A 26392-nucleotide genomic window follows, 5' to 3' on the forward strand; every position below is an offset into this window, starting at 1 on the left:
AATGTACATAGGATATTCATGTCATACATGAGTAAGAAATCGCACATGCCACAATAAACGCCACACAATTTCACAATTACAAATTCTTTATGAATATACTTTCTCAACGATCACAGATAACTTACATTTGATCAACTAGAAAGATAAACTCATTAGGACTAAACTTTGCAAGTTGTAGAATCACTATAACGGCATCATAAGGAAAAGACCACACCACCCTTTGATGATTTTGCAATCGTCGGCAAAGAAGCATTGTTATATGCCACCTCCAACAAACACCGACCTTCCTTTTCATAATTATTTGCCATCTGCACAAACCAGAAGAAAAGCACAAACCAACCGAACTCTGAACAATAGTTATGTCTCAAAGATATGAAGTTTGATCCATAACCATGGAAGCCATAAAGGCTCTCATCGATTGAATGAGAAAGCAGCCACAACCATGAAAACTCTTCTCGCCAAAGCAAAAGAGTGCTCACAATTGGAGAGTAAAGATTATTTGAAGATTGAAGAAACACATAAGAGAAAGATAGAAAAGATCAAGAAAGATTGTCGCCGATCCCAAGGTCATAATCAATGTCGAGGCTACTGAATTTTTTTCTTTTCTTTTTCTCTCTAAATAACGGTTAGGGTCTTTTTTTTAAAAAAAAAATTATTATTAATTAAGTCTTCTCACATGTAAAAGAAAATAGAACTTTAAAAAATTTTGAAAAAAGAGACTTGTCTTCCTAAGACCTCAAAGTAAACATTTTATTTCACATTATGTCTCCGCCAAACTAGCAAACAAGGCCTAAGCACCTTGGAGTAACACAACGAATGTCCGTGGCAAATTACTACGTCCGTGCGTCTTTTTTTTTTTATATAAACAAATGAATCGTACCTAGAAAGCAACCCAATCCTCTTCTCCCTATAAAACGAGGAATTCTCTCGTGCATACCAATTAAGCGCATAGAATTTCAGACCAAATTCTAAACTATGGGTTGGTCAGAATCACAGAGAGGATGCAAGAAGCACCAACAGTTCCAGTACTACGCCGCCGATGATAAGCAAACCCTAATTTCACCAGGCGTTTGTTCCGCTTGTCTTAGTGAGAAGCTTTCTCAGCTCTACGCTCCCTCCTCAACATATCTCACAGATAGACTCCAAGTTAATGGTCCTTCTTCACACGATCAACCCGACTTCTCTTCTGCTTCCTCCTCCACTTGTAACTCTCCACCGCCGGTGGCGGGCAGCGGCCGAGATCATCGTCGACGTAATAGTTCCCATATGAATGTTTTGGGTTCGGTTTCTTTTATGATAAGGAGTAGTAGTACGACTTTTGTTCCTACTACTGGTGGTGGTGGTCATGGGCTGATGAAGAAGAGCAGATCGGTTGCCGTCGTTTCGAAGACAAGTCATCATCGTTCCGGTGATCATCACAAGAATAGTAGCGGGAAGAAGAAGAAAAGAGGGTTTTGGTCGAAGCTGCTACGGACAACGGGGAGTAGATCAAGCAAGGAGGTTCTCAAGCACTCACAGACTGGTCTTAGATAAAAGGAACAAACTGAATTTGGTTGGATCTCATTCGATTGCTTAATTAGGAACTATATATTTCTCTTAGGATTGATCGATCACAGAAAATAATTAGTATATGTTTCTTTGTAATATGGTATCAGATAATATACGATGTGAAATATAAGTATGCAACTAATCTTCTTGATATTGTCTTGTTGATCTTAGTCATATTTAGAATTAAAGAGTTTATGGGAGGTGGGTTGTTCTTGCTGGGTTTTAAGTTGCTATATGTTCTGTTGTCTTATTTCATATATGTGGATGATAACGTGCGATATGTAATAGAAAGTTGAGATTTCACCTGAAAATTAATTAGCAATAGGAGAATAGACCAACCCGGCGCGTAAGGTTCCTCAATTTCCCGGTGTGGGATGGATTCACACGCTCAACATCTTTGGTCCTAATTCAGGAAAATTCACCACAATGATCCCCTCCTTACAATAATATGTATGCCAAATTTTAAGTTTAGTTCGAAATCATTTGGTGGGAATTCGAAATCTACAGAGGGCTATTTTACGTTTTCTACTGAAATACAAAAAGAATTTTGAATCAATTTGAAAATGTATGTAGGTACTGAAAGCTCTTAATGTATGTTCAAGTGGTGCTCAGAGTGACGTATGAGTTAGAATTACGTTCAAATTCATAGTTCAAATTCATCGAATGAGAAGTATTATATGTTATGATCATTTAATCATAAATCCAAATTTATTCTCTCCCGTTTGATGAGAGAGATTCTCTTTCTGTGAGGACTTTTCTTACTGGTGTATGAATGACTTTCCTTCGCTTTCTTCTCTCATAGCCGTCGGCCCTGGCTATGGCTAGGGTCGGTGGCGGTCATTTTCTCCTCCTCTCTCTTTTTTTTTTTTGCTTTTTCTTTCTTTGTCCCTCAGCCTTTGGTATCCCCTGCCCTTTGGCCCCTTTCCTCAAACCCCTTTATCTGATTTAACTGTTCTTGGCCCTACTTCCGTTTTTCTCTTCCTTTCACCTCCACGATTTTCACCAATTCACTCCCTCTCCTTTCCGATCGGCTCCATCCTTCATCGATCCCGCAACCCGGATTGTCACCCACTTATCTACAACGCGATTTCTGGTAAGTTAAAAGACTTTTTTGAGGTTGAGTGGTGATTGATACTTTGACTTGAAATGGTTGTTTGTTTGACCACGTGCATGACGTGTTTATTCATTGGTCATGTCCAAATAATCGATTTGATGTATATATAATTGGAAATTGGACAATTATGGCTTTTTCTTTGGGATTTGGATCCTCTCCTAAGCCCAAGGAGAGGGTCATTTTGATCAAATATGGACCATTGAATTTTCATTTAACAACTACAAACAAGAAGAATTTTTTTTATTTTATCAACATGCTGCATCATTTAGTTTGAATAATTGTTTTGTATGGTTTGCTTGTTTGACTAAAATTTGGGAACAATTGTGTCGTGTCATCTCTTAAACATAGTCTTTATATAATTTGCTTACGTAAAGATATTAAGAGCAATGCTCCAACAACCAAATCCGTTCACATGCTCCAACAACCAAATCCGTTCACGTCCTATTCACATCTCTACTTTTTTTTTTTTTTTCCAACGATATGAATGTGAGTTTTATTCTGATGAAAGAAATGTAAACTTAAAATTTAATTTTTTTTTCTTTTTAATTGGCCGGGTTGTTTCTACTTTGCCCCGATTAGTATTTTAACACGAGAATAATACTACAAAAACTAAATTTGTAGAAAAAAATTTGGAAACTAAGGGATATGAAAGTTGATGATTAATTTATTACTTAAGCGTTATTAAATGTGCTTATTTATATTGGTGCCACATTATTTAGTTTGTAAATTTTGTATATAAATTTAATTTCCTTAGTTTTATCCTTAACACAAACAAACTTACCTTGCTATTATACACGAAAAACTAAAGAACTGAAAACTCGAAGGCCCACCTTGTAAGATGCAACACTTTAGGTCATCTCCAACCAATCCAGCTAAAGGGCCATAGGACTAAAATAGCCCAAAATGACTCGAAAACCGTATCCAACCGAGGGCTAGGCCAAAGGGCTTGTGGGCCCCACCAGGCCAAAAATACCAAATCAGGCCAACCAACTGACCCAATTCAGCCAGCCTCTAGCCGGCCCAAGGTTTGAACTGCAACAGCTAGCTGACGTCAGCGTGACACCAGCTAGCTGATGCCATGTAGCCGTTGGATTTGCATTTTTTTTTACGGGACAAAATTTAAAAAAAAAAAAAATTCTAATTTTTTCCTATAACTACCTAAGCCGTTAAACAACATTAAACAAAATGGAAGATCATTAAATAACATCAAACTTAAACAACATTTAACAACATGAATGTGACAGCCCGTCCCTGATTTTTCATACCGTAGGGGTAAAATGACAGTTTTGCCCCTAGTGTGTTGTTTCATTGTGTGGTCAAACAGGACCACACACACACACCCACACTCACCCTCATCCTTTCCCTGTCCCGTATCCCTGTCTCTCTCTCTCTTTCTCTCTTTTCTTCACCATACGTACGGACAAGACCCATTGTGCTCGAAAATATCATGGATCGAGGAAGAAAACTACATATTTGTGCTCGTGAAATCCTTAGGAGTTCAACCATACCCATTTCAGGTAAGGGAACCTTCATTTTCACGTCAAACCCGAGATGCTCAATTTGGGGTACTATTCATGCACACGTAAATTCATATGTTTTTGGGAACTTCAAGCTTGTAGGAAGCTTGGTAAGGTCCTTAGGAGGCTCGGGGTGGTTCGTTTGAAGGTTTTGGACGTCGGGATCGTGAGTTGCAGGTTTGGCCGAATTTGGTGGAGTTTTCCCGGCGAGATTCCATTGGTTTTAGTGCTTGAAAGTGGTAAGGATTTGTTCCTCTAGTTGTAAGCTTCATTTTGGTACCAATTTCATGAAATTTGGGTGAAAAATGAGTGAGATACAAAGTTTGGAAATTTTCCCGATTTTCCGGCGACAGCGACGGCGCTAGAGTTTGGCCAGAGAAGATGACGGAATATTCTGTCAGTTTGGACGGAATATTCCTAACAGCGTTAACGGAATCAGACTTAACGGAATATTCCTGACGGCGTTAACTGACGCCGTCAATGTGCCAGGCACGTGCCTGCACGTGCCTGCACGTGGGCAGCGCGTGTGGCCGTGCCTTGGCCTACACGTGGGGGCGCGTACGATGTCAGAAAATTATTTTAAAAATATGGGAATGTTCGTGAGGTTGAGTAGATCACGTTGGTGTACTCACACACCATTTGAGCATTGTATGAGAAGTTATTTTGTAATGTTGGTTATGTGCGTTAAAATTAACGTTTTTATAGTTGTTTCGCATATAGGTGAGACCTATCCCGAGGATGAGCGCAGTCACTCAAGGCAAGGGGGTTACGACCCTTCTACATACCAGTGAGTGGGCTTTTGGTTTTCCGTACATACCTATATACTTGTGATTTTCCCAGAAAATGAAATTAAATGTTTATATGTTTTATATGCCATGCAATATGTTTGCCCGTTTAATTATGCATTATTAGTTGCATATATACATATGTTTGGTGCTGCGGACGCACAAGTAAGTGCCAGGTAAGTTATGGTTTATGTTTATGTTTAGTAGTGATTTGAGATGCATAGAGAGCTCATAACCTGCACCCCCGGTGTTAGTACTCCCGCCCAGAGTAGGGCACAGTCCTTCACGTGATGTTCACCTCCCACACCACACGCTCATCTTGGATCCAAGTTAGGTGCACAGTCCTATCGTACAGACCACTATAGGTGGTTCCGACTCGTAGGTGATCCGCGATTATTCGCCCAGTCTTCACGTGATCGGAGCACTTGAGCGTATTTATTTACACCCAGTCCTGTCGTACAGACCACTTTAGGTGGTTCTGACTCGTGTGCAGGTATAGGTAGTGAGTTGTGGATTTGAGCTCTAGATTCAGCCGTACAGGTCACGTTAGGTGACTCCGGCAGATAGATTACATGGAATTGATTGACATTACCTGAGTACTTGCATTTTATTTAGAGGCATTCGACATGGCACATTTCTGAGCATGTTTTCTATATATGTGTATATATTCTATTTTTTCTGGGAAGTATACAGGTTTTACGGCGAGGGGTTAGAACTTTGTTATTGAAATGATTTTGAAAAACTTTGTTTTGCCCACTTACGCTTTCTATTTTGCGCCCCTCCAGGTTCTAGTTTGGATAGCTCTGTTGGTGGCTCTCGAGGGATTCACGGCATATCTAATAGATTATCACCAGTGTAGGACCACCTTTGGGTGTGTTTATTTAGTGTTGTTTCTCCCAGACTGCACTAGGTCTTTCGTGCTCTGAATATTGTTTTTCATACTTACGCTTGCACATGTATGTGATTTACATAGTGTATAGTTTGGTTTTTATTTATTCGTACTTTTATTATTATTCTTAGCTTCTGCATTATGCACATGGTTACGTCACCTTCACGTGACGGCCAGCATGCCCTGATCTCAATCGGGGTGTGTTAGTTATTTAAAACATATAAACGTTTCATTTTATTTTCTAGAAAAATCACAAGTATATAGGTATATACGGAAAACCAAAAGCCCACTCACTGGTATGTAGAAGGGTCGTAACCCCCTTGCCTCACCTATATGCGAAACAACTATAAAAACGTTAATTTTAAAGCACATAACCAACATTACAAAATAACTTCTCATACAATGCTCAAATGGGGTGTGTGAGTACACCAACGCGATCTACTCAACCTCACGAACATCCCCATATTTTTAAAATAATTTTCTGACACCGCACACGCCCCTACGCATCAGCCAAGGCACGGCCACACGCACCGCCCACGTGCAGACACGTGCCTAGCACAGTAACGGCGTCAGTTAACGCTGTCAGGAATATTTCATTAAGTCTGACAGATTCCATTAACGCCGTTAGGAATATTCCGTCCAAACTGACGCGGACGGAATATTCCGTCGTCTTCTCCAGCCAAACTCCGGCGCCGTCGCCGTCGTCGGAAAACCGAGAGAATTTCCAAACTTCGTATCTCACTCGTTTTTCACCCAAATTTCACAAAATTGGTACCAAAATGAAGCTTACAACTAGAGGAACAAATCCTTACCACTTTCAAGGATTAAAACCAATGGAATCTCACCGGGAAAACTCCACCAAATCCGGCCAAACCTGCAACTCACGATCCCGACGTCCAAAACCTTCAAACGAACCACCCCGAGCCTCCTAAGGACCTCACCAAGCTTCCTACAAGCTTGAAATTCCCAAAAACACATGAATTTACGTGTGCATGAACAGTACCCCGAATTGAGCATCTTGGGTTCAACGTGAAAATGAAGGTTCCTTTACCTGAAATGGGTATGGTTGAACTCCTAAGGACTTCACGAGCACAAATATGTAGTTTTCTTCCTCGATCCATGATGTTTTCGAGCACAATGGGTCTTGTCCGTACGTATGGTAAAGAAAAGAGAGAAAGAGAGAGAGAGAGAGACAGGGATATGGGATAGGGAAAGGATGAGGGTGAGTGTGGATGTGTGTGTGTGGTCCAAAACAGCCAACCAAAACCCCCAAAATGACCACACAATGAAACAACACACTAGGGGCAAAACTGTCATTTTTCCCCTACGGTACGAAAAATCCAGGACGGGTTGTCACAATGAAACTTAAACAATATTAAAAATAAAAAAAATAAAAAACATTTAACAACATAAAACTTAAACACCATGGCTGCTATATATGATGCATTGCACCATGCTTCATCTTCTTCTTCGGACTCCTCATCTTCTCGTCTCATCTGTGCCCATTTATCTTCTAGTTCCAGTTCGGAATTGGATGAGGACCCCCAATTGGAATCTGAAGAGGATCCAAAGTTGGAATTCATTGCAAAATTGAATTGAAATAGATATTGGAGAGGGCAAAGCTGAAGGTATGTGAATTATAAGCTAATATCCACCTTATTTGTAGACATTGGAAGCTAAAGATAAGAAATGTCACGCAGATAAAAATCCTATCTAAAATTCCCGCAGCCAATTACATCTCAACATATGGCACTCGAAATCCTATCCAAAAAATTATTGAGATTACATATTGACAAGAAATCTGGAGAGTTACTCACATATCGACATATGGCACTCGAAATCCGAGATGTAAAATTATTGAGATTCCTTATCGACAAGAAATCTACAAAGTTACTCACATATCGACACGTGACACTCGAAATCCTAGACGTAAAATTATTGAGATTCCATCTCGAAAAATTATTGAGGTAGTTTAATTTAAGTAACCATATTAATTCAATTAAAATAATAAATTATGTTTGGCCTATGGCCCTTTGAGCCCCTCGATTGGAGATGGTTTTTTGTCACAGGGCCATGTTTGGCCTATGTCCCTTTGGCCCCTCGGTTAGAGATGGTAAGAAATATGGCCTGGCAATGTTCATTAAAATATTAATTTCTTGGAGGGCTATAAGGCTAAAAGGAGCCTTCTGGCCCTCCTTCGGTTGGAGATGACCTTAGGATGCAGCCCTTGTAACTATTGTTTCCTAAACTTAAACCCATCTTTCTTTCAACATTCAAATAAAACCTAAAATTTAAACTTGTTGAATGTGGGAAATAAGTAACCTATTATTATAAATTATTTACAACTTATGCCACAACAATACCCTAATTATGTTATTGAATTTTATTATTACCTACAACAATTATGAATTTCGTTAAGCATTAAATGTAACGACCTATCCCCAAAAGTTACAGTCTTTATAATTTTTAAATGTGAAATTTCAAAAATGCCCTTCAAGGCAAATGCATTGACTTTTGTTGACCGCCTTGTTGAGTTATGTAAGATTCATTTTCTTGGTGTATCCTCGTAGTACTTGTCGTTATGGACGCATGGACGCAAACGGAGCGCAATTTGGAGTTATAACGAAGGAGATATTAACGTTTTAAGTTGGGGGCATTCTAGTAAATTAATAAAGTTCAAGAAAGCTCCAGGTTTTTAGAGCAAAATCTAGAAAGCCACGTGTGTGACCCATATTAAAAGGAAGAAACGATGGCGGTGGAGATGAGAGATAAATGAGAGAAATGAGGGGTGGGATGAGAGAAGAGGGTGGCCAATGGGTGAGGAGAGAAAGGAGAGAAAAGAGAGAAGCAAAGAAGGAGAGGAACCCGCCGGGTTCCCCTTGACCCATACCCAACTCGGCTCCTCCACACCTTCCGACACCTTTTTAGGCGATTTTTCCAGCTAATCGCCGCTTTCCATCACCTAGAAAACATTCCACTACCTTCCCTCTTCCTTTTCCACCTAAAATTATAATGAATTTGGTTGTATTTTGGGGAAAACATCCAGAGGGGAACAATGGGTGTCGTGAGGACCCTAAGCCGAGATCCAGCAAACCTAAAATGTTTTGATTCAATTAACACCACTAATAGATTCTCCATGAACCCAGAAACAAAGCCCATGCATTGGTTGAGGCGTCGAAGCTTGTTTGGAGTCGAATCATGAAATTGGGGCTTTTTCCGGCCAAATTGACCTTGGTTGCAGGTATGAAAGTTGCTCTACTCATTGAGATCTTCATTTCCGTGAAGTTTGAGAATTTTCAGAAATAGTTGAATTTTCCGGCAAGTCAGGGCAGCTGATCGCCACCTACGGCAGCGTGTCCAACGGCGCGTAGAGCGAGACATCCCCTGACCTTCCTAGGCTAAATTTGAATATCCTGATTCCATTGGTGAAGTCCGATTGACGAATTTTCGTCATTTGAATGTAGTTCCATTAAAGTCCGCCGCCTGATTATTATAGCAATCGATGATCCGACCGTTAGATCGTCACCAAACTTTGATACGTTATAATACATAATATTTGAGGATATTAGAAACTTACAGATCGGGAATCCGCTGTACGAATCTTTCTGAATAGGATATGTAAGTTATATGTTCTATTGATAAGAATTCTAAGACATGATTTGATAATTGTTCTAGGCGTCAATCGTTTGTGACGCCTTGATGTTTGTGCTAGGAAGTTGTAGCGCTGACTCTAGGTAAGTGGGCTTTTGGTTTTCTATATATATATATATATATATATATATATATATATATATATATATATATGTACGTATATATGCTTTACATTTTCCCAAAAACTGTTTTGAAACGAGCGTATTCTTTTAAATGCCATGTCATGCTTGCATTTCATTTTATTATATGCATACTATTTTATGACGTTGTGGAGGTTAGGTAAGTTTTAGGTGAGTACTATATGATGTTAGTGCTTGCATTGGTTATGGTTATACGTAGAGGCATGTAGAGCTCATTATTCTGCACCTCGGTGTTAGTGCTTGCGCCTGTGGCCAGGACACAATCCTTCACGTGATGTTCACCTCCCGCACCGCACGCTCACCTTGGATCCAAGTTTGGTGCGTAGCCCTATCGTACATACCACATTAGGTACTCGTAGGTGACCTGCGACTATTCGCGCAGCCTTCACTTGAGCGTACCTATTTACACCCAACCCTGTCGTACGTACCACATTAGGTGGTTCCGACTCGTGTGCAGGAATTGGTTAATGAGCTATAGGTTTAGCTGTACAGGTCACGTTAGGTGACTCTGGCTGGCATATCATTTTACATTGATTTATTTCACCTGCCTTACTTATTTTATTACTGAGATATTTGACATGGCATATACTCGGTTTTCACTACTCTCGAGCATGATTTCTATATACATATGTATTATTATGTTCTGGAAAATTAAACGGGTTTTACTGCGAGGGGTTATAACATTGTCAAAAGGTTTTCATTAAAAACTCTATTTTTGGGCCCACTCACCCTTGTTTTTGCGCCCTTCCAGGTTTTAGCTGTTGAAGGTTCGTATCGACGAGGATTCTTGGCAAATCTCAGTATAGGTGGCTACCTCTAAGGGTATGATCCTTACCCACACTATTGTACTTATGCTCTAACGTCGCGTGTGAAATGGGTTCATTCGCGCTCACAGCACACTCTTGTCTTTAGGTACTTTTAGGTTTAAATTTATTCATATTTTCCACATCACTACACTTTATGGCTTCATTACCTTCCAAGTGTCAGCCAACACATCTCGAATTTTTACATTTTGGCATGTTTACTTGCTTCTTAATAAATGCTATAAAGAATATAAAGGCATCGGAGCAGACACATTATTTGGTGAATAAATTTGATGTGTACGCTCCTACTGTAATGAAAATGTATATACTGTCATATGGAAAATACAAAATTGTAACTAGTGTTCGAAGTATTGCACTGCATATCAAAAGAAAGTGCATTTCTGATGAATACTAATCGGCTCCAAGGCGTTGGCAGTGGAGAAACAAATGGTGACATTTTTTTACAATTACACGTATAATTGAAATACAAGCATTCCCCAACACTGGTATTTCTTTCTTTTTTCTTTTTTTTTTTTTTACAGATCACTGAAGTATTCCTATTTTACCTGTCAAATTGTTCGAGTCTTCCGACTAGCAGCTGCTAAATGTATGTAGTTTCAGCATCGCAAAATATTCGCAGCGTTGGGCTTTTATAATTCCCAATTCCAAAAGGGTAAAGTTCATTACCTAGAACAGATTATAAATATTATCTGCTGGGACCAGACTTCCCCTCCATGCCATCTTCATCCTCGTCAACATAACTCACATGGTCTACCGACCGCCGTTTCAATCTCTGGAATATCTCATCGAGGGACTCATTAGATGAAGCACGAGATAGCTCTACAGTATCTTGAACTTGGTGCAAGGGAATGAATTTTTTGGCCGCTATGTTTGCCTTGAAATTTTGGAAACCATTTTTCATTGATTCCCACTTTGAGGACAAACCAGTATGTAACCCTCCCGCCATGCTATCAGGGTGAGAGTTGCCTTCGTCAAACAAGGAGACCTTGGCAGCAGAAATATTCTGATTTGTATTCGAAGATGATTGCCTGCTCTGATCTCTAATGGCAGCATACTTGTTGCTGATGGCTTCTTTGCTTGAGCCATATCTAATACGAGATTCATCTCTCAAGGATTTTGAGGCAGTTCCGTTTGCACCCTCAGTGCCTAGACTGGTTGTTGCTTTCAGTTCAACATGAGTCCTATCCTGAAAATTCAACATTTTAAGTTGGGAAACGAACTATAAGCGTGAAGAAGAAAAAGGATAATATGAACCCGGAAAAGAAATCACATATTAGGATAGCTACAGTATGCCAAATAATTTACTCAGTAAATCCAAACATCTTGCATGCTAACTATTAATGTACCATGTTGTTGCTGCCTGTCTCAACATCCGTGCTGTTGAAATTCCTAGCTAGGGGTATAATATGTTCACCAACTTTCAGACCTTGTTCAATCCAAGATCGTTCTGAGGAAATGAGAACAAGTTAATTAGTCATTCACAACAGATACGGAAATTTTTAACCAAAAAGAGAAAAAATATGCTAAATTCACAGATGGCCTGCCCAAGTGAATAGTAGTTTATGACTTGCAAGAAGAGCAGATCATGGCATAAGCTTACCCTTTTGTAAGATAATTAATCCAGATGGATCAAAACCATCCATATCATCAGCCTCGGTTTGAAACCTAAATCGCTTCCAGCTCCCAAAAAAATCAATTATGCGGTCAAAAAAATTGCACGCAACCAACAGGGTGTACACAACCATGAGAAGTGGATAAATTCTGTTAAACTCACTCCCAAAGAAAGGGACAGCTTGATCAATGTTTCCCATTCGCTGCCATAAAATATCCCCAAATACAATGGAAAAGTAGTCAGTTATCAACTAAAGGAAGGGTAGTTCAACAGTTATACAAACAAGCCAAAATCTAATATAACTAATGCTGAACCCAAAACTACACGGGAAATTTATGGTAATGCTTAAAAGTGAATTTACAATTGATGAAAAATCCAATTTTTTTGGTCAACAATTTACAAATGTGAGAAAACTATGACATCAATCAAGAAGAGTTTTGAAAACATAAGACCCAACCAGGGAAAAATGATGCTACCCATGAATGTTATTATGTTTAGAAAAGAGGACATCACTTACAAAAAAAAAACAAATACACAAGGTACCAAAGATTTTTATTTTTATTTTTGTTAGACTTGCAGTTGCCCAAGAGTATTTAGATTTAAATTAAAATCATGACAAAAGTTTGAAAGCTTTTAAATTGGCTTTGCAGCAAGAAACCCTTATAACTATAAATGGAAAGGATGAAAAGTAAGAGAGGAACAGATGAGATGGATGAGAGAATACCTTCTCAAATATGGTCTTATGTTCACCAAGACGAATGAGATTAAGGAAATTGTATGAAACTGGAGGAGCATAACGAGCAACCATCCTGGAAGATATGATGAAAATGGAATGTGAGTACTGCTTTAACAAAAGATGAGTAAGACCTTCAAGTCGTAAAACTAGAGTTAAGATCAAAACTTACGAGCATATCATAAGCAAATTGACTGAGTTTGTTTGCCTGGGTGTTAATGAGTAAAACATCAACATACCAATTTTGAACAAGGAGTAGTATGTGCAGATGCACATATACAGCAAAGGAACAAAGGCAAATACCTGGGAAATAGTTGATTAAACAAATTTACATCAGTGAGCGCTAGAGTAATAAAAAGAAACAGCATTCCTTCAAATAAGAAGACCAGACACGTTATATAAGAAGGTCAATTCACTTCTAATCATTTCTATGTGCAACTTGTCACAAAAATGTGGATTCATACTAGTCCAATGAACACATGCAACTAGCTTCGTTCAATTTTTCCTTTTAAACACTATGTCCAGCAATGAAACCTGGGCGAGAAATATTGACCTTCAAAATTTGACAGAACTAAAGGACTACAACTTACTAAAATACATATCACCCACCTGTACAAGAACCTCTTGCTTTCCAACAGAATTGATGAGAATTGAAAAGAGAGATAGATCAACTCGAGGAAGAAGAGTTGCCTCCGCTAAAAGAATAGCAACTGAAATGATACCAAGTATGACAGCCAAAAGTTTCTCAACTTCTTTTCTTAGTATGCAGCGCCATAAGAATTCTGCAAAAGGGACAGAATTAATCTTGATTTCAGTTTAGAGATTGACTTTTTAATATTCAAACAAGATAAAGCTTCATTTACATTAATTTTATGTTCCATTACCAAAAATATAATATTGAGGCTTAAGAGCATCTCCGAGGGAGTATACAAATGCGTAGGCATATGAGCAGGCAAATAACTTTATTTGAGGGACACCTTGTAGTAATCATTCCGCAAGTTTTACCATTTACATCTTTTTTGGTTCAAAAAAAAAAAAATTATAACAATATAATACAATTTTGCCAACTTGGTTTGCCTAGTCCCATGGAGTGACCCTTTTTGTTTTATGAGACCAATGGTTAGGCAACATGCCACATTGGTTCGTCTAGTACAATTTTGCCAACTTGGTTTGTATACTCCCTTGGAGATACTCTGAGAAGCTTTATGGTGGAAAGATGCATGAAAATAAAGTAAGACTATATATAGTGGGTTTATCAAGAATGTATTTCTATAGCCCAGATAAGACAATATAAAGTTCTGTCTTCACATGTATGTATCCTATTTACATTAAAGCATATACAAGACCCTACATGCAACTTAACAAAAGATGGAATTCATAACTCAGCCGTGCCAAGTACTTAAAATTTAATGTAGAAAGGAATTTATTGATCTGAATGTTACCTATTGTATCAACAGGAGATCCTAATGTGCCAGTTCGAGTAGGTCTGAAGCTTGAGACATATTTCCTGAAATGGTAGCATGTACTTGTAAGGTCAAGAATTCTTTTTCTTTCGATTAATAGTCAAGAACATATATCAATATAACATAATTATATTTTATATATGGGGGCAGATCCGTGGCACCACTTTTAATATTCTAAAAGCTGTGTAAAAAAAGTGGTGTCACGGATCCTCCCCCTTCCATTGAGGGATCCCTCATATTTGAGATAGTAATCATTCCGTAAGTTTTTTCAGCAATCCAATTTATGTGTGTGTATATATATGCATATATTCTTTCCAGTCAGTCTAACATCTTATGCTGTCTGATTGTTACTCTGCACCAATAATCAAACGGATTCTTGTTTGCATGTGTGATCAAATATTGACACTTTAGCAACATAACATTTAAGATATTTGGGATGAGAACATTACCCCATATATATATAAGTGTGTACAAGTTGGTGCGTGTTTGTAGCATACATGTAACGATGGAATAAGAATAGAGAAAGCAGGATCAGAGGCATACCATCCAGTAGAACTCCGGCGTTCATAATTTTTTATAGTATCTTCAAGTTCAAGGGCCTCCAAAACATAAGTCATATACTCACTGCAAAACTAGTGGCAAATTTTAGATAAAACGAACCTGACTATTATAATTACAAATCCAGTAGAATACTGAATCGGAAGGTGAAAATAGTAGTTGACTCTGGATCCTAAATTCATAATAAAAACTTGAATCCCACATTATTATTAAATACATCATATACTTATTTGTGACAATAAATGGTAAATACCAGTACTTAGCATTTATATACGCCTATTCCATCAGCGTGCATCCAGTAGAAAACAGTACACAAACCTTCAGTTATATCTTGATTTATAATACAAAAGGTGAGCATGGCAACACTAAAGCAAAGCAACACTAGAAAGGAAAAATTACAGGACAACAAACTTATTCACATATCAGCAACCTGATTGATAATGCATTACTGCATAGACTGAATTAAACATACAATTCCAACGAATAAGTTTTTCCATTATTAACCAGAAAGGTAAATTCTAATTCAATATGTGCAAAAACATTGACGCGTAACAATGCTTTCTAAGAGTAATATTTTTTCAGAATGAAAAACTACAACAAAGATCAACTAAAATGTGACATTCCACATCGCCCAGGGGAGTGATCCTTAAATGTATATTCCCATCCTTACCTAGCACGAGGCCTTTTGGGAGCTCACTGGCTTCGGGTTCCGTAGGAACTCCGAAGTTAAGCGAGAAGGGGGCTAGAGCAATCCCATGATGGGTGACCCACTGGGAAGTTGCTCGTGAGTTCCCAAAAACAAAACCGTGAGGGAATGGTAAGCCCAAAGCGGACAATATCGTGCTATGGTGGTGGAGCGGGCCCGAGAAGTGATCCGCCCCGGGCCGGGATATGGCAATTGGTATCAGAGCCAATCCCTGGCCGGAAATGTGCCGACGAGGACGTCGGGCCCCTAAGGGGGGTGGATTGTGACATCCCACATCGCCCAGGGGAGTGATCCTTAAATGTATATTCCCATCCCTACCTAGCACGAGGCCTTTTGGGAGCTCACTGGCTTCGGGTTCCGTAGGAACTCCGAAGTTAAGCGAGAAGGGGGCTAGAGCAATCCCATGATGGGTGACCCACTGGGAAGTTGCTCGTGAGTTCCCAAAAACAAAACCGTGAGGGAATGGTAAACCCAAAGCAGACAATATCGTGCTACGGTGGTGGAGCGGGCCCGGGAAGTGATCCGCCCCGGGCCGGGATGTGACATAAAAGGAGCACATATCATAAGATTGTTTTACAAGCAGCAAGACAGCCATCTACAAGAAATTTGCAACCTATGTAGTTCCTGATCACTAAGGATTATATAGAACATTTACAGCCTGAATAAACATCGATTTACTCACAAACAAATGCAAAAAAACTAAGTGAATAGCATGCAGATGAAGATGACGAACATACAGACATGTATTCAGCAAAGCGGTTTACCTTTTGTACCGATAATACTCTTCCCGGGCTCTTCGAAGATGACGCCTAAGCGTTGCCATTGATTTTTCATCAGTATCATAGTCCATGTCGTTTTCACCTAATCGGCCACCTTGCGGTTTGAAGGATGGGTCCTCCCTGAACTGGTAAGAGAGGGAAAAATATTACAAAGAGAAAAATTACAGAAATAGTGAGGATCAATTTCGTTTCTTTTCAATTGTGTAAATAAGTAAATAGATACCATTTGAGCTAACATTTTGTCTATAATATCCATGTAGGGTCTCAAAGGATCGCGCTTGGACATCTGAGTGGATGTTGCTTGGGCAACCTAATGAGCAAACCATTAAGTTTAGAGAAAAGTAATATCAAATCAAAGTTATATAGAAGTACAATCATACTGTGAGAAACTACAAAGATACAAGTTACAACACTACAGTGAAAACTGGAAAGCATAGTTCATGCCAAGATGACAAAGGGGGTTAAAATCTTTGAAGAACTTTCAACTTTTAAGGAAACATGAGACATGAATTTCTCACAAAGGCAAAGATCAGAAAATTACAACATTTCTGAAGGGAGTAACCAAACACACACAGCCAAAAAGGAAACAAGGCAAATAATGCAACTTCTTTTCCCACAAATACATTAACTTAACAGTCTTGCATGCATTTCCCCATTGTCATAGATACAACATATGTTGGGAATATGAGATCACATGTTGGGGACCATACTCCATTCCTCCTTTCCCCCAACCCCTTTTGTGTATATGAACATATGTAATCCTTGAAAATTCTCTTCTAGAATCTTTACAAAGGTAAAGATTTCATTGAGAATAACAGAAGCATACAAGATAAAAGCATACAAAGCTCTTGGGTTAAGACAGCTGAACAGACATGAAACATTCTATTGAGCTTGCACAAAAAAAGCTGAGATTGACTCTCAGCATTAGACAAAATTAGAATATAAACACCAAAGTAGGTCTGAGATCAAATGCGTGGTCAACATAAGCTGCTAGAACTGTGAGCCCTTGAGAGATATCCATGACTTTGATAAAGAAAAAAAAAGTGAGTCTTCAGTTTCTAACTGATAAAGGAGAGAGATATCACAGGAGAGGAAGCGTACAGTTCGGAAAAGGGAAAGTTCGAGCATGAACAGAGTTACAGTGTAACAGTCTTCTGCTAGGAAAAATGAAAAATCATGCACTCGGCCAAGTCAGCTATGGAAGCAATTCCAAAATATGATTTGTTATTTAGTCAATATATTTATTAGAAGTAAATGAATAAAGTTTATGTATAATATAATTAATATTATCTGAAAACCAGGTTTATTACAGGCGTTGGTACATTTGGTTTAACACAAGACTGGTTCAAATATCAACTGAATGCGAACACCACAAATTTCAATACTGTATTATTCAAATTGGGTTGAGTTCGTATTTAGGGTTAATCATTTAAAACAACACAGAACTGGATCTATCAGGTTGAATAGGTATTCACTTAATTCAATCAGAATAAGAAAAGAAAACTGGGCCAATCTGGTAAGGCCGTCCAATCGGATTTGACAGCTCGCTGGAAAAATGTCCACCTGTAATTTGTACATAGGTACAAGTTACAGAAAGGTAAATGAACAACGATAACAACTCAGAATTTCAGACAAACATGCTGAAATCAACTTTTATGCATTAAAACAAATTTAAACAACCCGAAAATGTTGATAAATATAGCATGGCATAGTTTTCTGACAAGGAAAAAGAGAGCAGAGAGCAAAAGAAAACACAGAAGTCTTTGCATTAACAACCGAGAGTTACCACAATAGCATTTGAAAGATCTTGATGAGCGTCATCAAGTTTCACAGCCATTTTGGCAATTTTATGATATAGAACTTTTTGGCGGATAGTCCAATCGGAATTTTTCCAAAGGCCCTTCGGGATTTCACTCAAACCAAATCCAAGAAGAAATGCACCTGTAACAAGTCCAAAAGTATTTGAGCAGCCCATGGCAAAACCAAGAACACCTCCACCCCTGTTAATTAAGCAAAAAAAGGGAAAAGATGGAAAGAAATGAGGAAGCTATAGGACAGCTCACATAGCCAAGGAAAATCATAAAGAAAAAAAATGAGCCCTGTTATACTGGCTGAAACATTATCTTCTTTCTACTCCTTATAGCCTTCTCTACCGTGTCTGTAATTATAATTGAGCAAATTTTTACATCTAGTTTGCACTACATACTTTTTTTATGACCCAACTTAACTTGGAAGGGGGCCAGCCAGTAAAATACAACAGCAAGCCCTGCCAAATGAGTTGAACCATTATCCTACCACCTTAGTGCCCACACTCGAGTTACAAGGTACTTACTCTTTTTTAACTTCAATGTTATCCAGTCCAATCATCTATTGTAGCAGAAATGATTATTTCATAGGTTTTTAGGAAAGAGAAAATTACATAGACATGTCTTGGATGTGAAACTCTAATGTGTGTTCTACTGTTCTTAAATAAACTGCTACTGTATCCAATTGCTCTTACTGTCAATTATAAACTACGTTCAACATCTTGATATTAATCAATAACCTAAAAAATCGAAAGTTCTTCGATGTTTCGTTAAATCATTTCAGAACACAAAAGAAACAGAAAGAGCAATAATTTAGTATTTATCGCATAAATGGGGAGCAGGGCCATTTGAAATAAGAATTTAACAACTTATTTAATGTCTCTAGACTCCTAATAGGCAAAACCTAAGAAGAAGTTACTATCGACATGGATATAAATCAAATTTGGAGGACAAGGATCAAACCAGTTTTTGTGCATACTGATGAGAAGAATTAATCCAATAAGACCAATAAACCCCAGAATTAGATAGAAAACCAAGTTAACATGTACACTAGTCTTCAATCTCTCTGTCACGGTGAAGTCCCCAGCGTCTTCAAAACCCTGAATAAGGGGCACCACAGTCCTGCTTAGAGATAACTTAGAAATATGAGGAAATTTACAAGTTAGCTATAAACCCATTTATATATACATAATGCTGTTATTTATCCAATCAAAGGCAAATTGAAAGGGCAGAAAATCATATAATCATGACTGCAAAGATTAAAATTAGAAATGGCGCAGAACTAACAGTTCATTAAAAGAAACTCAACAATAGGGTAGAATGTTCCTAAGATTTCTATTTCGTACCAAAAATTAATCTTCTGGAAAAGCGAAAACGAAAAACAGGACAGAGAGAACAGAACGTATAAACTTTGAGTAAAAGGTCACAAACACAGAAAAGTCATTTGATGGAGCTTCTTCGACCAAAATATTGTTAGCAATTGCTTGGATTATACGCATGTCCAATAGCTCACAATATGAGATGCTTGACGGTAATGTTAATCACCAAGGTAGAGATAGAGAGTAGTAACAGCCAGATAATATACTAACTGGAATTTTGAACCTTAGGCTACTCAAGTATATACAAAAGGGGCAACTAAAAGAGTCGATGAATTTCCATGTTCCGTACCAAGTTAGTAAAAATGTACTCCAATATGACCAGCTCCAAAAGAATGATATTCCTCCACTCTCAATATGGTTTATCGTCTGCAAATGTAATAAAACAATCAGGAACATTCGTGAAACCACCAATCGTTGCATAGCCAAAATAATTACTTGAACCAGTAGATAAAGTAACAGATAGTCCTGAATGACAAATATGCAAATGGGTAAGTCAATGAACTAACTTTACATCATTTCAAATATTCGAAACCGAAAAACAAAATGCTTTAGCTGAAAACAAAATCAGCCCTCCGAAATTGACAACAAAAGGCTTCTGCATTATTACAGAAAAGAAACAGAAATCCCAAAAAAGTTAGGCGAGCTAAACTGAGCTGCAGAGAAATGTATAAACAAGCAGCTGAAAAAGTTTCAAAAAAATGCATCCAATTGAATGAAACACCTCAAAATTCAGAAATATGAAAAATCCTAATAATGGAATCGACTTCAAACAGCCATAAACTGAAAGAAACGACGTCATGGAAAAAGTACCGTCCAGATGTCGGCGGGCACAATGACGATGATGGAGAGAGAACAGAACCAGGTGTACCCGACGGTGATCATAACATAGCGAGGGACTTCCGGGCCGGCGAAGTACTTGAGCGTGAAAAGAACCATGCCCAAGGTCAGGGGCAGAGAGATCAGGTAGAAGACCCACATCTCTCCTTCTTGTTCTTCTCTAGAAAAAAAAACGACGCAGTTTTGTGAAACGGGTCAATTGGCTCAGACGACCCGATCGCTGCAAATGCGAGGAGCGGTGAGCCACCGGCGTTTGATAGCGTTGTTCGGTGGCATGCGGGGAGGGAGTGGTCGGAGGTCGGAGAAAGGAGAGTTGACAGAAACGTGTAACTATACGCGCTTTATTGGATTTGGGCTTTTAGAAAAGTACATGGCGATCTGGATCGGCGGAAGAGAGAGAAAGTTGGCGGGGGCTTGGTTTTTCACTTTAAAAAATTGGTGTTTGCGCGCGTGCGTTTCTTTCCTTCAATTGTGTGTCTACAACAATTTTGTTTCTTACGAAAATATTTTTTCGCGCTATCAAAATGCATACACATGATTGTCATTTTACGTTACAATAAAGCTGTCATGTATTTGCCCACCAATTTTAACCTTAAGTAGTTGTGACGCTCATCATCTCGCTTACTACTGTTAGACAAATTTGATTAAATCTATCTACTTTGGTTTTATTACGTGTCTACATCCATTTATCAAAAGAAATCATTTATTCTACTTTATCAAGCCATAGAGTGGAGGGATCATTTATTCTATTTATCGTAATAATTAGGTCAAGCCGTAGAGATAGAGTCGGCTAAACCATTATAATTAAATGAACCATAAAAGAAAGAAAAGAAGTCAAGTTTTCCACAATCTGGTGAAGTCTTTGAGGTTAAAGACGGGTTAGGGTTGCGGATTTCTTATATTATAAGAAAGATGGTAGCACTTTTTGGATCTCATTTTTTGTTTTTGAAACTAAAGAGTATTTATAACATTTCCTCCACGTGTATTATGACATGTAAAATACCGCTTAAATACCCGATACTTAGATAAAACTCTCTGATTCAATAAAATACCAAACAAGCCCAGACTTGGAACTTATAGATACCAAGCCTTGGATTTTGAGGTGGGACTTCACATATTCTACCAGCTGCTTAATTGATGCTGAATTTTGCAACTGGTAGAGGATCTGCCGCCCTTATCTTTGTAGGTATTTCTGGAGGAAAGAGTCTTCCGTCGCCCACGGGCTGCTGACATGGCACGTCGTCTCTGCTTGTTCAAGCGCTTTACCAGCTCCGCATCATTGTCCTTTTCAGTGTCATTATCTCCCTCCTGCGGAAACAAAACTATTCAGAGTGCTTTTCCATATCATTACAGTGTAATGTAAAAGAAACTGATTTCTCATTGGATTGAAGGACAATTACATCTCAGTTTATATGCACTTTCAATAATTACATTTAACTTTAATTAAGCAAAACTGATTTCATTAACAAAACAATAAACTTCAACAATCTTGACTTAGTTGATTGGGCTATTAACCCAAGAAGCACAAGGAAAGACAACTGCTATTAGCCTATTACAGCTGCATTAAGGTATGGATCCACAAGCTATGAACCCATGACGTTGTAAATATAAGTTACCTAATATCTGCCAGGCCATGATTGACCGTACACTCCAAGGCCTAAATAATCCTAACTTCAATTCCATGTAGGAAGTACAATTTCAAGACTTACCTTGTCACTCACATCTTCACATTCGGGTTTACTGCTCGGGCCTGCTTCACAGCTTCTTAGATTGTCCTCTACTCCTTCCTCTTCCTGCTTTAAATTTGAAGTCTGATCCTGAATTATTATAACAAAGTGTAATTAGCATGTGGGCCAATATCCTAATTGATAGTGTGTTGGGTTTCTACCATGCGTCAATTCCATGTAGGAAGTACAATTTCAAGACTTACCTTGTCACTCACATCTTCACATTCGGGTTTACTGCTCGGGCCTGCTTCACAGCTTCTTAGATTGTCCTCTACTCCTTCCTCTTCCTGCTTTAAATTTGAAGTCTGATCCTGAATTATTATAACAAAGTGTAATTAGCATGTGGGCCAATATCCTAATTGATAGTGTGTTGGGTTTCTACCATGCGTCCAGGGTTCAAAACTACCTCTCCCCCCCCCCCCCCTCCTAAAAACTCTCTAAATTATTATAATAGTTTTGAACCCTTCTCCCCTCCTTAAAAATAATAATTAAAAAAAAAAAAAAAAAAAACTAAGTATAAGTATGAAATTACAATGCATGATGCAAGAAAGCATCTCCAAGTAAATAAGGACCACCGAAATAAAGGATGTCTCTCTAAGTAAGATACAATTATACAAGTCAGAGTTATTTTCACAAGCCGATTTGTTATTATTAATTCGTTATACAAACACAAGAACTTTCTATATTACTCTGCAAATACACTATCAGTTATGATTTCACTAATTTTCATCTTGCACATAAAGAATTACTTAAGATCTCAGATTGTGACTCAGATAACTTCCATTTCTTCATGACATCAACATCAAGTGAAAAATGTACCTGATCTACCAAATGCAATGAATCAACACCCTCTATGTTCGCTTCATTTAGCACAGATACGTCCGTGCCATCTTCAGCACCTTCATCACCAGAACTACCATCCTTATCCAAACTTCCTTCAATGAACTGCATGTAACAACAAAATATTGAGAACATTACAACAAAAATAAATAGAACGATATTGGACTCAGAGATGTCTTGCATACGACTGAAAAGGCATTTTTAGTTAAATGAACTTGATCATAAATAGAAATGTATATTGGACTATACACTTGATAACCCAATGAAAAGTTTTTCCAAAAGGGTGTAACATCTTCCTTGCAAGAACAATATGAGTGTCTGGCTCCACAAATACAAATTGAGAATGTATATGAATCTACCATGCTTCACGTCAACATGATACCTTCTCAATGTCTTCCTGATCCTTCCTAGTAAACCCACTGGCAGCAAGTTCCTTGTCCAGAAAAACAGCATCCTTGGCTATGGAAGAAAAACAAAGCCTCACACTTTCATCTGTGTCTACCTCTGTTCCATCGATATCATCTCTGCACTCTCGAAAATTCATGTTGAACCTGAGAAAAAGAAAGAATCTTAACAAACTAGGCAGAACATTTATCCCCAACATTTTTTATTCACATGCCACTGACACGTACCCTAACCTCAGGCGGATAAATGAAAAGTAAGTAGACACCACCATATACTAATGATCTTAAAGAAAATAATGAAATCGGAGGAGGCAATAAATAAGCAGTTTGTCAGTTGCACATAACCTATATGTTATTGTTCAGTGTGTTGCTGTTAAACTAATGTTATCAAGCAAATGGTGCCAAATATCATCTGGATGCATTCCTTCTGTCAACCCAACTAGAAATGCGGTTCAGGGGTTTCACAACCTTGAATATTATATATAAAATATCAGAAAGTGAAAAGAAATTGCATCTAACTTGCTAGTTGAAACAAAAGAACACTGACCTCTTTCTAAAAAACTTAAAGACACATTCAACATCACGGTCAAAGTACCTGAAACATGGGAATTTCATAAAATGAGAATATGGTATCTGATAAACAAAATTTTTGGGCAAGTAAACAAATCAAACACTTAGATAATCAACAATAAATGACTGCCATTTTTAAGAAGCAGATCTTACATCTGTGCATTATGATGTGATACAGATACCATTTGTGGAAAATCAATCATGGTGACCTTCTCGTCATCATCAATCTAAAATAACAGAAAATTGGAAATTATTTACGAGTTTACCTATGAGTTGAAATAAGAAATAATAAGGCCTTTGGAGTGCACATATTAACTGAAATACTGATAGAACATATCGGAAAACTGTACCAAGTGAGAGCAGGAGTACGAGAAACAGTGTTGTAAAATTAAATTACCAGAGACTGCCTCAAATGCATACCATAATGTTAAATTCATTGAAGTCACAGTGGATTAAACCATGCTCTGCAAGGCGAACAACAAGTCCAATGATTGTTTCAAAGACTACCTCTGGGTTCTGCAACTGCTTCACCTGTACACTTTATAAGACAGAAGTGAATTCCATACCTCCATGAAGCAGCACGATCGTTACCATTCTCATTCATTTTCTAATCTTTTTTATTCTTAGGCAAGCCAGCTCCAAAAGAAACATAAAGAAACACATTATGTCTGGTAATTTCATTGTGTAACATGCTATTTCCAGGGTTTCTCATTCAATTATTATTATTTTTGGCAAAAGAAACGAAGTTTCAATGCTAAATGATTCAATTATTTGAACCAGTAGTTTTTAGGAGAAGCTTACAGTGGGTAGCCTTGTACAAGTGACATAATCACACAATGCCTGTTACAATCCACAGCACTTGGAACAGGAAAGCCATGCTCTTCTAAAGCCTGTTCAAGCAGAGCAAAATCATCCATACACGTAATCAACATGATAAACCCACAATAGGGCAACACAAAAAGATAAAAATGCCAAAAGATAGAGACAACTAACCTTCATAAAAGCGAACTCTTTTAGTGCAGCAAGGCGGGACAAGTAGAGCCAACTATAACTGCTCCGATGTTTTAAGTAATCACGCTTAGATTTTACAGCCCTAAAAGAAACCCTACCAAGCCTGTGCAACTTCATTGCCATAACCGTACCATCTTCTGTGGCCACCTCAAAGATATCTTGAAAAGAAAAATAAGTTCGTTTACAATGATGGAATATATTACTACACGATTGACAACAGTCTCAATTGGTAATATAAACCAAAAGAGTAGCGTACCAGACTCTTTTCCTACGCCAATTTGACGGCCAACAGACACAAAGACTCCGCGATTGACCAGAGTCTTAATTGCGAGAAAATCATAACCAAGGTAGGTGAGGCGAAACCCATCATCTGGGTGCACATGAACACAATAGCAAAGACATAATAAGATAAATTTCATAACAAAACTATTGTTGATTGATTGAACCAATTACAACATGTGCATTACATTTAGATGAGTCGTGATGCAAGAGCTTATGCCTGAGCAGATTCTTGAGAACCTTATAAGTACCCCCATGCCTATAAATTTAACGATTAGATCATCAAAGTTACAAAAAATAAAAGATAATGATTCAAATTCAACAACAAAAAAAAATAAAAAGTAGATACATGTTACATACTTGAGCGAAGCAATGCGATCCACCAGTTCACAGGGAACAATTTCATGCTGCAAGAGAAATTCAAACAGATATACGTAATTAAGCAATCAGCTATAGTTATGCTGAGAAATTAAACCGATTTCAGGAAAAAGAAAAAACAAGTAGGGGTTTATTTACATTTCTCATCCCCATTTCCACAGCAGTTAGAACCCTAAAATCATCTTTGCAGAGGTATCTCAACATGTTCACATCCAGCTTCATTCTGCTGTTTGGCTTTCTCTGCTGCCTATTTTATCCTTGGGAATCCTAGTGATAGGCTCGGAAGGGGAAGTTCCGATCGGTTCGGTCGGGGTGCTGTGGTGGTAGAGGCTGAATCTTAGCGGCAAGGGCTTCAGTGGAGGCGGCGATGGCTTTGACGGTAGCAACTATGAGGGTCAGAGATCGATGAGCGAGAGAGATGAAGGGAAACAAGGCCTGAGGTGGTGGAGGTTGATGACAGATGGAGATGGAGGGACAGAGACCGCCGGCGAGGAGAGGGCTAAGGGTTTAGGGTTTAGGGTTTAGGATCTGTGTTTTCACTTTCCTGTTGCTGCGGTTCCAACTATAACATCTGTTATTTCTTTTATTTCTTATTTATAGTAATATAAAAATATTTTTTCTTTTTTTTTCAACAAAAATATTTTTTCTTTTATTTTTTATTCATAGTAGTATACAAATATATTTTTTTGGCAAAATATAAAAAATTATAAAATTGTTGCAATTGTATTAGATTAAGAATATGATTGTGTAAATCCCAGTATATCTAGAAGTATATTTATATATTTCCTTTAGTAGTTAAATTCATATTAGAGTGTTAATCCTATTAAGGATTTAACCAATCCT

At 38.1% G+C, this 26392-nt stretch overlaps 3 protein-coding genes across 5 annotated transcripts; 1 reads left to right on the forward strand and 2 right to left on the reverse strand.

Annotated features, from left to right (window-relative positions):
* The first annotated feature begins 872 nt into the window (after positions 1-872).
* On the forward strand, positions 873-1699 carry LOC148699229 (uncharacterized). The gene has a single exon (XM_088698814.1). The coding sequence runs from the start codon at positions 976-978 to the stop codon at positions 1531-1533; it is 558 nt and encodes a 185-aa protein (XP_088554940.1). The 5' UTR covers positions 873-975; the 3' UTR covers positions 1534-1699.
* A 9105-nt stretch (positions 1700-10804) lies between these two features.
* On the reverse strand, positions 10805-20870 carry LOC137719618 (uncharacterized). Of its 2 annotated transcripts, none has more exons than XM_068458650.2 (14): positions 20314-20870; positions 19793-19869; positions 19088-19246; positions 18106-18319; positions 16543-16629; positions 16305-16444; positions 14820-14900; positions 14256-14320; positions 13423-13595; positions 12986-13116; positions 12805-12889; positions 12069-12282; positions 11815-11915; positions 10805-11654 (listed from the first exon to the last, which is right to left on the reverse strand). In XM_068458650.2, the coding sequence occupies exons 1-14, from the start codon at positions 20479-20481 to the stop codon at positions 11154-11156; spliced, it is 2196 nt and encodes a 731-aa protein (XP_068314751.2). In that variant the 5' UTR covers positions 20482-20870; the 3' UTR covers positions 10805-11153. The 2 variants fall into 2 exon arrangements, with proteins under 2 accessions (XP_068314751.2, XP_068314752.2); XM_068458651.2 differs by having other exon boundaries at positions 19088-19224; positions 20314-20361.
* A 470-nt stretch (positions 20871-21340) lies between these two features.
* LOC137719619 (serine/threonine-protein kinase rio2) lies at positions 21341-26118 on the reverse strand. Of its 2 annotated transcripts, XM_088698816.1 has the most exons (14): positions 25688-26118; positions 25532-25578; positions 25360-25430; positions 25149-25262; positions 24875-25050; positions 24683-24771; positions 24302-24419; positions 24035-24108; positions 23859-23906; positions 23290-23458; positions 22896-23012; positions 22343-22354; positions 22050-22157; positions 21341-21648 (listed from the first exon to the last, which is right to left on the reverse strand). In XM_088698816.1, the coding sequence occupies exons 1-14, from the start codon at positions 25769-25771 to the stop codon at positions 21460-21462; spliced, it is 1416 nt and encodes a 471-aa protein (XP_088554942.1). In that variant the 5' UTR covers positions 25772-26118; the 3' UTR covers positions 21341-21459. The 2 variants fall into 2 exon arrangements, with proteins under 2 accessions (XP_088554942.1, XP_068314753.2); XM_068458652.2 differs by lacking the exon at positions 22050-22157 and having other exon boundaries at positions 22271-22378; positions 22887-23012.
* Positions 26119-26392: the final 274 nt, after the last annotated feature.

Source organism: Pyrus communis, chromosome 1, assembly GCF_041283825.1.
Source record: "Pyrus communis isolate YQ-2024b chromosome 1, ASM4128382v1, whole genome shotgun sequence".
NCBI classification, from domain to species: Eukaryota; Viridiplantae; Streptophyta; class Magnoliopsida; order Rosales; family Rosaceae; genus Pyrus; species Pyrus communis.